General features: G+C 32.4%; 2 protein-coding genes across 6 annotated transcripts in view; one reads left to right on the top strand and one right to left on the bottom strand.

Moving 5' to 3' along the window:
• The window catches only part of LOC129790699 (transmembrane protease serine 9-like), a 776,474-nt gene that overhangs the window by 699,284 nt on the left and 61,468 nt on the right, over nucleotides 1–15,722 (bottom strand). The window lies entirely within an intron of this gene.
• LOC129790654 (fibronectin type-III domain-containing protein 3a) overlaps nucleotides 1–15,722 on the top strand; it is an 82,252-nt gene that overhangs the window by 33,446 nt on the left and 33,084 nt on the right. For 4 of the 5 annotated variants that reach the window (XM_055828262.1, XM_055828261.1, XM_055828263.1 and 1 more), the window contains exons 2-3: nucleotides 7,571–8,149; nucleotides 14,675–14,877. In XM_055828262.1, coding sequence (XP_055684237.1) covers nucleotides 7,747–8,149; nucleotides 14,675–14,877 — 606 coding nt within the window. In that variant the 5' untranslated portion in view covers nucleotides 7,571–7,746. The remainder of the gene's footprint in view (nucleotides 1–7,570; nucleotides 8,150–14,674; nucleotides 14,878–15,722) is intronic. The other variant, XM_055828260.1, reaches the window with a different exon arrangement.

Consider the following 15,722-nt stretch of genomic DNA (forward strand, 5'->3'; position numbering starts at 1 on the left):
TAAAATAATGCTCAGCATAAACATTAAGTTGAAGAATGAAGGGAACATACGTTTGCTAGCAAAAAAAAGACTATGTAGAAAAAGGGGAATATAAAGTGAATAAGACAGTGGTTTGATGTAAAATAGCAATTCTCCCATAATACATATGTACATGTAGCATTTATGGTTACAGAAGAGACGAATGTGTGTAGTATAAAATTTGCTGCGTACCTAACTAAAGGAAGACCTTTTTTTTATTTTCTACTAATTTCTTCAGCAACATCTTGGCAGTTTTTTTTTACGATTCTCCAACAATGTTTTATACGATGATACAACTTAATATTGCAACACTATTTTTTCAAAATTTCGCCGTACAATCGCCATTCCTATTGTGTCTTATAGTTGGCACAATTGTATGGATTTAAAGAAGAAAAACTCTTCAGCTTTAGTATCGTAAAAAGAAACTTCATTGCTATGTGAAAAAGAATTGTATATATGTACGTAATGTACTGCTTCAGTGCTATGAATTGATGAGATTTTATTCTTTGCATTATGTACAACATGAGACTTTTGTTGAGTAGATTTGTTTTTAGTTCTCTTTTCAATCTTCAATCATTGTCTTCTAAGCTATGCTCTTAAGATTCTTTAAACAAAAAAAGAACAAACATAAATTGTTCCCTTAAAAGTATTTTATTTCCCAACATAAAATCTGTTTGAGTTTTTTTTTGCAAAAAGAATCAGTGGAAAAACGCTCTCTTTGTATCATTTTTGAATTTTTATATCAAATTAGAATACAAAAATAGCAAAATTTTGTAAAGATCCGTAAAATAATCGATGAGATGTTTAAAAAAAATCTCAATCTCATTTCCAATGCACATTTTGCACATTAAATTCTCTGTAAAAGTTAATGGGAAACTCTGGGTGAAAAGACATGGTTGTTTATCAACACTTAATGGAAAATTAAGTCGTTTCTATTTATGCAGAGATGAAAAGGAGTTTGCACAGAAAAAGTGCAAAATGGTATTAATGGTATGTTTACTTGAAAAGAAAAAAAAAAGTTTTGTGACTGATGATTTTGCTCTATTAACTGCAATTGTCGAGCTTTTCGTGTGAGAGCTTTTTAAAAAAAAAAAGTACGCTCCATATTGTTAGGGAATTATAAGAAAGAAAAAACGAGCTCTCATAGAATTCTCTCTGTTCATTCATTCATTCATCACACCACAATTATTATCGTGAATTTTTTCTCCAGCTATTTTGTCAATGAATGAGAGAGAGACTTTTTTCTTCTATTATAAATTATATATACTGTGGAAAAAAGGTGTAAGAGAGAGATAGAAAAGCTCCACATAGAGGGGGAATTTTTTTGCCTAACATTTTTATATAAAATGTCAATTTTTGTTGTACTGTGACAATTATTGTTATTATTTTCCTAATATTGAAATGCATTTCGAGAAAAAGAAAGCTTTTTTGAAGTGGAATGTGGCGAAGGAAAGGCTTCATAAACCAAAGCTAGATGGGAAACAAAGAGAAGTTGATCTGTTGGAGGTATATAGGAGGAAAAAAAACGTCCACGGTGATTGCGTATAAAGTGCTTACGTATATCATTTGTAAAAGTATAGAATGTGGTCAATAAACTGACACCAATTCAAAGAATGGCTCATTCCTCTGAACATCTAATATACGCCAAGAGAAGTGGAAGAGAAATAGCATATGTGAAACTGTATAAAAAGCTTCACCGCTCTTGTAAACTCGCTCACCAAAGAAGTTGGTGGTGTTATTTTGTACAAAAAGGCGCGCATACACCATGTGAAAGAGCTCTTGGTGTAGTATAAGACGTTGGTAAAAAAAAAGAAACAGAGACTTCCAATCTCTGTGCATGAAGCGAGAAAATGTGAGAGGAGAAGCAAAAAAAAAAAAAAGATTCGAACGGTGTGTAATTAATAGTTTTCCAGAGAGAGACTCTTGTATATTGATGATCTATCTAATCTAGAATATAGCTGAAGGTCGTGTGGAGGTAGTCGTTTAGTTGGCAATATGTGCTCATTTTTTTTGTTACTTCTTGTACATTGCTCTCCAACTCGGGCAAATATCAAACTGATAAAAAATCATCCAACCAAGCAAAATGTTTGAAGAGGAAAACGCGGAAAATGTCACGAATTAGCTGGAAGAAAGAAGAAGTTGGTGCGGAGGAAGAATATTATATATATAGCAAAAAAAAATCATACATACTTATACAGTAATATCCTGTCACAACTGTTATCGCAATTTATTTCATTAAACACTTGGCGTATATTTAAATAATTTAAATTCTTACTGCCTCTTTTTTGTCTTCCTCCACTTGGTGTGTAGTTTTGAAATGTTGTTAAATGTGTATTTCCCCGGACGATAAGACAAAAGTATACTATATACATATTATAAATTGTATTAATGCTCTCTGGACTCTCTACAATTTATATTTAGTACATGCAATAATGGGGTATATATATTTTTAAATACAGATTCGCCCTACAAATGCTATCGCACGGACAAAAAATATTTATTACAAAAAATAAAAAGAAACAGAGACTTCCTCTCAAACACAGAGTTTTGCAAAAGTTTGATTAAAATTTTATGTTTTTTCTATCGCTAAAGTCGACTTAGGGTGAGCCGAATTTCCGCACTATTAAGCGAACATTAACCCGTCTACAGGTGTTCCGAAATTTTGTTGTCTTCTGATTGAGTTAGGAAATGAAATTGTCTTGAAAAATTTCAATTTTAGAGAATTTCAAAGAAAAATAATGAAAAGTTTTTTTTTAAAGAGAATTTCGAAAACAAGATAAAACTAGAAGTAAATTTCAATAGGTTTAGGAAAAACCCTTAAAAATTCCTTTAAAATTCCTTTTATCATTCTATCGACGTTTTGCTTTATTTACTTTTCTAATTTTATTTGAAATTTTGATTTTTCCTCAAGAAAAATTCAACTTTGAACGTTATTTTCTCCCTGGATTTTCGTTTCATTCATAATCAACGAAATAATTTTGAAATTCCTAAATTTTGACCTCTTTCTTTGAGTTTGGAGAACAAAAAGTGTATTTTATAAGACTGAAAGCAAAGTGAAATAAAAAAATGAGAATATACCAGAAATTTTCTGATAAATTTGTTTGACCTCTGCCACATAATTCTTTATGTATATAGTTCTTTTTTTTGTCTTTCTTCTTTCTCAATATATTATGATTATTATTCTCTCTATCAACCACACACGCTCCGTTTTAACTTGTCGCACATTCTTTTTTTTGTATCTTCATTTGTATTCCTCATATTTCACCGATTAAGAAAGAACGAGTGTTGTGATATGGAAATGTACAATTCATTAAGAGGGTTATCGGTGCTAAAATTAAATTTTTAACATCCGTTTCATATGTTCCAAAAAAAGAGATTTTTTCGTTGTTGTATAATTTATGTGGAGTTTTTTTTCGGCTATGGGCAAGTACTCTCGGATTAATCTAAACACCAGAATCTGTTATGCTTCTCTGGGGTATTTCCTCATAATCTAAATGCTTCATTTACGGATGAGAGCAAATTTTAATTTTGTGAACTCGAGCGGGTTAATGTATGGGGAAGAATCTATATAGAATAGGAAAAATGTAATTAAAAATGTAATCAATGATGCAAGAAATCCCCTATTTGTGTATTGAAATATATACATTATGTACAATGGGAGAATGCGATTGACGAGGTAGAAATTTATATGGATTAAGGATATAAACAGACAGGCATATTATTTATCTCAATTACAGCAAATAAACCGCTTAAAGTGCCACAATTGTTTAATTTCTAAGTCACTTTTTTTTACACTACAATCATGCGAATGTACGAGACATGTACCCACTTGAGATGAATAAATTCTCATGTGTGGCAAGTATCAAGTAGATGGAAGGCATTGTCAGCAAAAAGGAATTAGAATATGTGTTGGGGTGTGTGTGTTGTGTAGACTTTAATGGTGACGCGGTTACAATCTAGAACAGAATTTATCGTTGAATTGATAATTGAAAAATTACATCCCAACCATTTTGATGCACTTTCAGTATTTGAGGGCGGAATAATGTGTGTGATCTAATGTGCTTTAATATTGGGAGCTTTTTGCTACGCAATTTCTCTCATTCGTACACAAATATTTTTTGTCGTTGAAATTTTTGCAGTGCTCTCAGAGAGTGAAATTAATATGAAAATATAAATGAACATTTCCCAGAAGCAACTACACCCATTTTCTGAATATTGATCTCATAGGATATTGCTGTTCCAACTCTATTTATTTGCCAATTTTTGCATACAAATAAATATAAATTTCTGTTTAAGTTAGTAGGAAAATTATCACAATTTGTTTATTTTGTATTTTCCGGGATTTTAATTATACAAGATGACTCATTTAGGTTACCTATTCAATGAATAAGTGTATACAAGAGAATTTACTCCGTTAAGACGATGATTATTTGAATAGTTTGTGATAAGACGCTGCAGGGGACAAATCATAATTCTTTTTTTTTCATTAAATTGAAAGTCTTTTAGTAAAATTATTTATTTTATTACCTACCCAAATATTTACTAAAGACTACACGGAATATTCCACGTCAGCCGAAGCTTTCTTCGTAGCCAACCACAGACTATATCTATTTGATTGTGTCGTAAATTTTTTAAAGGACGTGGGGGTCAATATATTCCTCTTATGAATATTATAATTATTCATCTCTAGGATTCGGTTTTTTCCTCGCTCAATATTTATCACATCACCATGAATATTTACTGGTCATGTGTTAACTCTTCGTTTTCTTCTCCTTTTTTAAATCTCGGAAATTTTATATAGGTATACAAGACGCGTCTTCGGGTAATGGGTTTCATTTCACTTGTCAAGGAGGGTGGTGGTGCAAGCAATGAGAGATGTCTATGTGGGGACGAAGTTGATTGACTTGAAATGACAGATTGGTCATAAAATTTTATAGTGAAGAATTGCGAGAAAAAGTTCACTTATAGTGCTAGTTGGAAAGCATATATAGGAGGTGGATAGAGATACTAAGAAAATATGCAGTAGATCAGTAAAGAGATGGATGCTGCTCCCCTTTTGCATCCATGTTCTCGTTTTCTTGAGAGTGTTTCTCCTTTTATCTCAAATGGGTTGCGACGGGGAATGCACGAAGATGTGGGGAAAATGTAGTGGTAATAAGATGAGATACAACATCATCATCATCCTCATCATCATCGCTTCTTTCAACCTTGAATGCTATGTAGTTTATATGTAACGTCCATTATTAAATGCACCGACAATCCTGCATTCGTGGCAACTTTTCAAGTCACCTCAAAAGATGAAAAATAAGAAGAAAACAAAGAAGTATACAATGAGATGTTAATGGCAATAAAAGACAAATAATATTAATAATATTTTAATGCGCACTGTGGTCATTTTATTGCTCAACTTCCAACTGCACGTATGCTCGAAATAATTGAAAGCATTACCACTGCAATATTTATGTATTATAATATAGGGTAGGCAATTGCTGGAGAGACTTTGCTGAGAGATATGATGATGAAAGATATTAATTGTTAATTTATGTCTCCTCATATTCTTCGGCTCTATTTTCATTCTGATTTATTGAGGAGGTTAATTCTCCATCTGAATGTACCATTTCATATGGATGGAGACGAAAAAAAAAACGAGCTGGGATAAAATTGTACATAATACAACTGCTGCGAAGCGAATTGAGGAAGAAACGAAAATCACTGTACAAGACTTCTTAACCATATTGAGTTTGATGTATTTAATACCATAAAAAATCCATCACTTTAAATGTGTCGTGAAGGTCACATTCAACGCAATAATGCAGAAATCAAGAGATTTTTTTTGTCCATAAGATTTTTTTTCTCTCGTTGAGTAATTTTTATTGACTTCTGCTGAAGAAGTTAAGCGAGAAATATGATTAGAACAGAGTGTTGAAGCGATTTTTTTTCTTGCTCAAATCACATTCAAATACATACAAATATATAAAGTTTTTCATCAAAGCTCGTGGCCAAAAAGTGCTTCGTTTTTACACAATATAACTCAACCATACGCGCCGCGACATCAGAATTTGCTAATTTTCTGCTGTGTGGCCGTTGTTGATTGGACAACAATCTCTGGTGGAGTGTCTTACTGATTAATGTAAGATCACTGTACGACATATGAGAAAAGAGATGCCCCAAGTGGGTGTAAGATAGAATGAGAGACAGACAGTCATGATGGAGAGGCAACACATTAACCAAATATTTTAATTCAATTCCCAACTGGATTTCTCTCGATAAAAGTTGCCTTGTGACATTTTGAGAAAAGAAGTATATAAAGAATAAAGAGGCATTTCGGCGAAGACAACCCAAAGTGGATGAATAAGAATGGCTGCGTGAGAATTGAATAAGACGATGCTTTGAGGCAGAAATCTTCAAAGTTGAGAACTTTTGTACACTCAAAAAAATCTTTTACGAATTTTGGACTTTTGTCATTATTTTAGTCATTTACAAGATAAGTGATTTGAGATAGAATAATTTGAGTCCCGTAGAGTCTTTGCGAAGTTTTTAAATAAATAATTGCTTTACATTTTTTTTACAACGAAGATTTTCTGCAATTAATTAAAAATTAACAATATACGGAGCATGTGAAAGTACTTCATTAGATACTTCTTAACTACCGGAAGAGATCTTCTAAATAAAGATAATTCTGTATCTAATTCAGAGAAAAAATCGGCTTGAAGTTCTTAGCTAATGTGTGGGTTCTTTTGATAAAAATCTTTTAAAGTTATGCACACAGTGAGAATAGGTAGGTACTTTAGGTACCTACTTTTAATTAAAAATCAGATATTATTTTAAAACATTTTTTACTTAAAAAAACGATATTAAAAAATAAATAAAAACCAACACTTGAATTTAAATATTTTATGCTTTTCTACAATTGCATACATAACATACCTATGTATGTAACATACAATGAGTACAATATACATAGATGTGGGTACGATAAATTACTAGGTAAACTATCGCATAATGGTGTTTTATTTGTCACAGTGTACACACTCTATTGAAGACACACAGCATCAGTAACAATGTTGCTGTGAGAAAGGCGTTGGAATGATTTGTACAATTCTGTGACATTTCAATAAAATAGATATTTTCATTGAAAAACTCCATAGAAGTGATCTTGATGCGATGAATAAGTTGAAGAAACAAACAAAAAAACCTCCTGCAAGATTTATTAATGAGATGCTACATAAAACAGGAAAGAATGGGAGAGACAAATTTGTGGGATATTCTCTTTCTTATAATTTAATTGATTTGAATGTGGCATTTTCGCGACACGTTGGCATTATAGAGAGAAGGTAGCTGTGTGGTAGTTTTTTTTTATTTGCACCAACTTGAGATTGCAAGAAGCGATACAATGTTATAACAATGGGGGTTTGGGAGATGAAAAAAAAAATAAAGAAGTGATTTAAAAGTGATTCTTTTAGAGAGGTTTTTTTTCACATAAATTAAGATTGTGCTGATGAGGGGGAGAGAGAGAGAGAAAATAACACGAATCATAAAAATTTAATTGAAGATTTCAACAATTGAGTCCACTTGAGAAGTGCCGTGAAGTGAGAGATACAGAGAGAAGTAAAAAGAGAAAAAAAAGAAGAATTGAAAGAAATTAATTGGTGAAGATATTGAAAAGGTCGTGTGAGTGCATTTGTGTGTCATTGAGTTGAGTCTGGGGGATTGGGAGATCAACTTTAGATGACCACAAAAATGGTACGATTGGCAATGACGTCACCAGAGTCTTCACATCAACAAAATAGTAGTGGAAGTAGTGGCAATAGTACGAGCAATAGTAACCATCAGAGTGGTGAAATAATACAGCAACAGCAATCTGTTGCAATACACCAGAATCCGCAGCAGCAGCCACCCCAGCAAGGGACAATCGCACACGCTTCACACCACATGCACCATGCTGGGGCAACAATGCCACAACAGCAACCACCGCCACCGGTGGAGGGCAATGGTCATGGGCTCTTCATTGGACAATATACAGCCGCGGGGGATTTCTACCCCGAACACGGCTACTTCATTCCTCACCATCATCACCACCATGAGATGTGTCCCGCGGCTCATGCACCCCTTTGCACGCTCCATGATTTCGGTAAGATTTTTATTTTTTCGTGTCACCACAACTCCCTCACACAGAAAAAACTTTCGCCCTTTTTGGGCGTGAGAGATGAAGAAAAAAAAAGAAATTCTTGAGGAAAAAAAACGTACAATGTGACCTACATAGAGTATGTGTGTGGTGGCATATTCAAAGAAAGGATATAAGAAAAATTTTCAACCTGAAAGGCACGTTTGCCCATCCAATATGCATCGTGCATTTTTACATGTGAATCACACCGAAGAATCCCATCCAATGACATTAAAATGTGAAAGGCGATTCTTGACATTTTCACTATATATAACACACTAGTACTTTATGCCAAGTTCGATAAGGAAAATTTCCACCCAAGACGTTGTGAGATTTTCCCAAGGATGTGGTGTGCTGTCCAATGGGTGGCAATTGTTGTAAATAACTTTGACGTTCTCACTAATCTCGCTATAAACTTGTGGGTTTTATGTATTATACGACATTTTCTCATATGGTCTTTAAGGGCCAACAAAAGAGTTTCACAGTAAAATTTTTGGGCGCAAAATACACTATTACTATATAGAATTTTATGATCCTAATAAGTTCTTAGATTTTATGAACTTGTCTAAGGATTTTTGAAATCTGATTTTTCACAAAATGTTCCTTCCCTTACTTGGGCTGTAAATGTATCCATAAAGTTGTTGGATAAAATTCTGCATTTTCCCAGGTTTCTTTTTTTATTAAATAAGTAAATTTTAAATTATGTTATCAATAAGATAAATATTAAGTTTATAGAATTTTATTAAATTTTTCACCTCATTTACGAAACTTGAGAAATTGTTTGAAAATTCAATATGAATTTATTGAACCTGAAAAAAGGGAAAACTTTAATTAAAATCGACGTTAATGAAGTGTCTATCAGGTGTCGACTTTTAGTTTTAATTGCATTGATAAAAAAAATTTAAAAAAATTAAATAAATAATAAGTAAACATCCTTCCGTTGGAGGAAATGATAGTGACATAAAAGATGTGAAAGATGCTCATTTAAAGTAGCATAAAATATCAAGTCTCTACAACTTCTTGACATTGTGTCATCAAGGTGTATGTTGAATGTAATTACCTAATGGCCATAACATGTTAATGGACACCTAAAATACAGCATAGAATGACATTCTCATGTCACGGTGTGGCTTTTCTAATTTGAATTGAATTGACTTATACTCAGGTGTCATCAAAAATCCAAATTTCGTAATCATGCGCCGGGTGACATCAAACAAGTCAAAAAGTCCACTTTAAATTGCAAGTGAATTTTTTTTTCGGTTTAAATGTTGGTCAAGGATGATGTAGTGGAAGAATACATGATTATAATGAAAAATCATTAATTCATCCACCAGAGAAAATTCATTGAGAACATATACAGCACTTTTGTGAATGATTGTTGCAATTTTGAATGACTTTTTGATGACAATGTGAATGTTGTTTGTTAATAGTGAGGGGTGCTTAATACATCCAGGGGAAAATTTTGTACCTTTTGTGACGCAATGGTGAATGTGCAAACAAAAGGAATTGACATATTGCTTTTGAAGGTGACAGGAAGAGAGGTGTATGAATTTTTGTGCTGTGTTCTGAATAATTTGGGGCGTGCATGGGATATGTTATGTTGTATGTTGGTACAGAGTGATATAAAACTACAAGAGGAAGACGAATTTATGCAGACAAAATGTATTATGAAAACCCTTTTGTTCAGAAGTTTTTTTTTTAAATATTTATTCCCCTTCATCATGACACCGATAACGTGTACATGATGTATGAATTATTCAAATATTATCGGTTCGTTTTGAACTTCATTTTGTAGATTACATTACACACTTTTGATTTATTAAAGGAGTCATTTACACACATTGAGGTGGAATTTGGGGGTTTAATATACATACAACAAATACAAACTCAAATGTTTATTCCCGGAAATTTTGGATTGACCTTGACCCCATTCAAAGTTGTACGTCTGGAATCTGGAATTAAAATGCCATAGGAATATCATATCGTCGTCATTGGTAACATGTTTTCAAGTATTCTGTCTTGTTTCATATACATAATATAGCTATAAATATTGCCTATATACATAGCAATTCTCTTCAATACATATTTCACATAGTGAACCATGTAGATATGTTCCATCATCGTGTAAAAGATACATCATCCACCACTCCCTTTGGCGTTTTTTTTTATTATTATTTCTTTGTATCATCTTCTAATGTGATGCTGTTTTTTGTCTTTGATTTCTTTTCTCATTCCTCTCTATCATGTTACATAACGATGCACATGTATCGCTCATATGATAGGGACACAAGAACAAGAAAAATGAAGTCCTCTATTCTGAGCACACATCCACTCTTCTATACATTCTATATTACTTATGTACATAGTCGACTTATATATAGAAGAGAATCAAATAAAAATATTAGGTAAAGAAAAAACAGTCAAGAAAATGAGAAGAATGGGATTTCCAAAACCATCGTCCATGGTTTAATGTGTCTGTGTTGATGTTTTTTTTCTTCTTTTAGCCAGAAAGCCTTTATAGAAGTATCGGGGAATTGCGAAGTTTAAGAAAAACAGAAGGTTTTCCACCCGCAGTTTCTCTGGGATATATTAATACGTTATTCCCATTTCTACTTGTGATATCTCTCAATTTTTTGTTGTTGTTCTTATTTTCCCTGAGGGTGTTATACCCATCGTTAGATAGATAAATAGTTTGTCTGTGACTTGACTAGACTCTCAAGATGAAGGGGCGGAGGAGGGGTGAAGGAGGTTTGAGAAAATGTGTTTAAAAGAAATGATGGGGGGAGAGAAACTACATATATACGAAAGGATGGAGAGACAAGAGCCATCGCGCGCACACTTCAAAGGCGTGTTCTCCTCTTCAAGGAGGGTTATTCAACTCTAACCCATCTCGTGTCACAGCATGATTCGATATGGGGTGAAGAAATTCTCAACACACTTCTCCTGCTGGCTCAGAGAGCCTTCCATTTCGCCCTCAACATCTTTTTGTGTGTGATTTATCTTATGGGTGAAACAGCGACACAAAATCCCTCCTCATCATTGTGAAAATATTTACATTTTCTATACAAATTTTTATCCTTTGATACCATTACTCCTCAATCTTGTCAGCACAACATTGCTACAATATACATGTCTCTATGTTGCAAGAAATTGTGAGCCTTTTTGTGGGCTGTATTTAAGGTCTTCTTTTTTGTCTTTTTATTGAAAATTATGACTTTATATTCTACTTTTATTGGTTTATGCACTTTTCAATAAATCATCATCATAAGCCCATAAAGAAACCCTTCATAGTGCTACAGATGTTGCAATATTTTTATATTACATTCGAATGATTTAGATTTAAGTTCTTTGTTTTAGATCTATTATTATGGAAAAAGATCTTCTTTAAATAAAAGGAATATTTATTAGCATTAAGCGAAGTGACTTAGATAGTCGTCACTATTACGACAGTACACGTGCATATTTATTAGTTACCTATATTTAAATATGTCAATTTATTGCAAATGATAATATACGTTAGCAGATAAATGTTATTCAATAAATCATTTAAGGTAAATATTAATGGAAAATCACGACAGTTGTTTTGCCACTTAACTTATCTTTATACATAATTTTCCAACTAAAACCCAATAGATTGATTTTTTTTCTACCCACATCTAAACGTAATATTAGTCTCTTTAACTTGTTCATTATAGGTTGAACCTTATTATTATTAGATTAATGATATAGCAAAAACATACGTAATGAATATACCTTTTCTGGAAGAATTTATTCTACGTAAATAGCCTTATTTACTTTAAGAGAATTCAATGAGTTTGTACAAAGTTGGTTGTTTTATTATTTTGAAATTTTCTGCACAATTAATTGTGGTTTCTTTAGTTTGTTTTTTCTTGGAAATTATTTTCAATAAAAAACCAACACATTCAATTGGAATTGTTATAAAAAAAGTTAACAGCATATAAATTGGTTTTTGCTTTGAACATCAATTCTGAAACTTCCTTAATTAGTTTTTTTTTTTCATTCAGCTATCTCATAGAACTTTATCACTATCTTTTCTCTAAAAGGAGGTTATTGATTAACTTTCAAACTTATGCACTAATGACAACCAAAGTATATAGTATCATCTTTCATGTCAATGTGAATGGTATTTTATTCCCATTAATGAGATAATTGAATTCATCGAAACTTTTTAATGCTAATGATGTGACAAAAAGTCCCAGAGAAACTTTCGAAGCCTATATTTAGTGCGAGACAATAATAAGGGCAATTTTAACGGACTGGGATGGTGAAGTTTATAATTTTAACGTATAAATGGCATAAGACAGCAGAGCAATTTTTATGGCAAGTCTGTCCTCATTAAATCAATTTCATTCCACACAATTCCACCAATCTCCATTGCAAATATAATTAAATTTAAAGACTCTTTTTTTTTGAAGCTTTATGAGACCGGCTGCACGTCTGTGGGGATGCATGAGAAGGAAATGGCGAATATCGCAGACAAAATGTATATAGCATAAGGTTATATATTTTTAAATGTGCTAAATTGCATTCTTATTGGACTTTATCTATTTGAGAATCATGCAGACATGGCTGTAGCTCATAATTTTTCATTTCTTGTGCAAAAAAAGAGCACAAATCAACTTCATTTTTTGACGACTTATGCTTTTGAATTGTGATTCTCCTGGCTTTTTTTTTCCATGGTACTATGTACAAAATTTACAATATATGTATGTATTTTCTGTATGGGAGAGGAGTGAGTGTGTAGCAAAAAAAAAATCAGTGTGATTTTTTAATTATACCTTCACATTCTATATACATAATATGAAATTTTTATATGAACTTTGCGGTAATCCGAAAGGCAACAGCATGTGGAATCGTGATGGGTGTATAAGTGTAAAAATAAATTTTTAAAATGAAATAACACGCTTTTTGAAAAGTTTTATATCTGCGCGTACACTATGTATCAGATGGTTGATGGGTACATAATAATATAAATATATAAATGTGGAGAAAAAGTTATGTATTTATGCTTTCTGAAAGTTGATTGTCCTCTATGCGTGTGGTAACCTTGATTTTGTGCTTTGCCACTGATCCGCTATGTACATAAATAAAATATATATGTATAGTACCTAATGTAAAATGTCTGAATGAGTATACAGAGGGAGATAGTAGGCTAAGGGAAAAGAGATGGAGAGCTCTTGTGATGTTATAAATGTTTGGTGCCTGAGAGTAAATGGAGAATTTATTTATTTGCTGCAATACATAAAATTCAACAAAGTTAATCGTCGTGTCACATTTACGAGGATTGCAGTGACATTCGCATTGTTGAAATTTTTTTTGCAATACCCCGGTTTTTTTCTTTTTTTTTTTCATTAAAATTGTTTTGAATTTTTAATGTTGACTGCAACAAGCAAAATGCAATGTTTTATTAATTTGCTCTCAGGTCTCTCAGAGTTGGTGGAAAATGCAAGGAAAACTCATTTTAGAAGTCTTTTACCCCAAATGACATTTTATGATAAAATTATGTACTTTTGAAAGAGAGCAAACTCCTAATACTAAAACTATGATAAACCAAATAATAATAATTCCCAGCTCTGTATTAAATCACAATCAAATGTTGATGATCCATTTGAAGTCATTAAAATCTCAACATAAAATTCCACTCCACAATTTTAATACTCAAAGTTTCTAAAATTATTTCCCATTATATGCATTTTGCTTTTAATGTACATTAGTTTTTTTTCTTTTAGTGTGAATATTTGGACTTTTTTTCTGGATGACTCCAATATTCATTTTGTACTATTGCTGAAGTGTTTGCTCGTGTATTAATTTTGCCTATTTGTATTTGCACAATTTATCTCAATATAGCGGCTATATTAATACCTAGGGGATTTTTGTGGCACATGATTAATAGCAAATAATATTTAAATTTATCTTCTCGCTCAATAATTTATGGTTTTAGGTGGTTTTTGAGTCAAGAAATCTCCATAAATGTGTTGGTGGGCCGGTTTTTTGTCATTCCTGACATTTCTTTGTGGTCCTCTTTGAGCTGTGATGAGAAAAAAAAGAAGAAAGATTAAAGATGCTCACAGACGGGAGAATATGTTAAAAATATACATTTTTCTTGAGGGGAGAAAAAAATCTAATACATAATTTACGAGATTTTGTTTATTGGATGTTGTATAAAATGTTCTGTTTTTTTTGTACAATGGCTTTCACACTTGTTTTCGATTGCTGAATAAGTGAATTTAATTGAAATTTATCTGTGAAATAATTCATAAACAACATAATATGCTGGATAAATATTCTCACCAGGGAGATTTTTGTTTATTTTCTCAGGATGTTTTATGCCAAAGTTGAGGAAGAGAAAATAAGCAAAATGTTTTTATTATTTTAAATTCTCTTGCTATATTTGGTTCTTATTTAATTAACGAAAAACATAATTTGCAAAGGGATATTCATTGAGAATTTTTGTTGTTTATTTTATTGTAGGTCCTGTGACAGTGCCAATGGTGTCCCAAAGTGGCTCACCACCGATTCCAATGCCCGTCCAAGTGCCGCCCGGCCACCTAATGCAACAGATCGTCGATGAGAATGGCACTCTTCGTCATGTGATATTGTCCACGGCTCACAATCAACAAATCCATGGACAGGGAGGTGTGCAAGGTGTCCAGCACCACATTCATGGCCATTATGTAAGTTTCATTTTAAAATTAGAACTTCTTAAGAACAAGAAAATTTCTATTAAGAAAGTCTTATGATTTATTTTTCAAGAGTTTGAGAGGAAAGCTCGCAAAAGCTCCTGATTTCAATAATTAAATTGAAACGCTCCTGAAATGTAAAATATACAAAGTCAGATCGTATTGTCGACTATGTATTATTTGATTTCTTATTTGCATTGAAACAATAATAATCAAAATGTAAATTTTCTTTCATTAAATATTGATTCAGAAACAATTTCGTACAAATTGTTCCATAAACGTGACCAAAGATTCATCAAATGACCTTTTCCCACGTAGCTTCTGAAAATGTAAACATTCCCAAGGGTTGTTTAATACCGCGATGCTTCACTTTATGTAAATATTTTGTCTGGAATGAATATTTTTGCAAGACACTCATCTTCTGCAAATCATAACAATTATTTTAGATCTCCTCAAGTGGTCTTTAATACATTATTAGGGGCCACATTTGTGCATGAAAAATAAATCAGTTCATATGGTCATTTTTTCTAATCACATTAAGAGTGAAAGAGAGAGAGACTGTGAGGTGTTTTGTGGGGGTGTGGGGGGATTTTAGTATTTCCGAGAAGATTGAATTACCAAAAGTTCTCGGAAATTGTGTTTACTTTCAAAATATACCACACGCCTTGTATCTCTCTCTCGTTATGCAAAATTAACCAACATGGCTCAAATACGTGAAATGATTACATGAAATCATATCGTGTTTGTGTTCTTCCTACCGAAATGAGATGTTTTTGCGGTGGCTTGAATTTGAATAAAGCCCCCTCGTGCTCCATGGAATGCATTTTGGGATATATATG

The sequence above is a fragment of the Lutzomyia longipalpis genome, chromosome 2, assembly GCF_024334085.1.
Source record: "Lutzomyia longipalpis isolate SR_M1_2022 chromosome 2, ASM2433408v1".
NCBI lineage: Eukaryota > Metazoa > Arthropoda > Insecta > Diptera > Psychodidae > Lutzomyia > Lutzomyia longipalpis.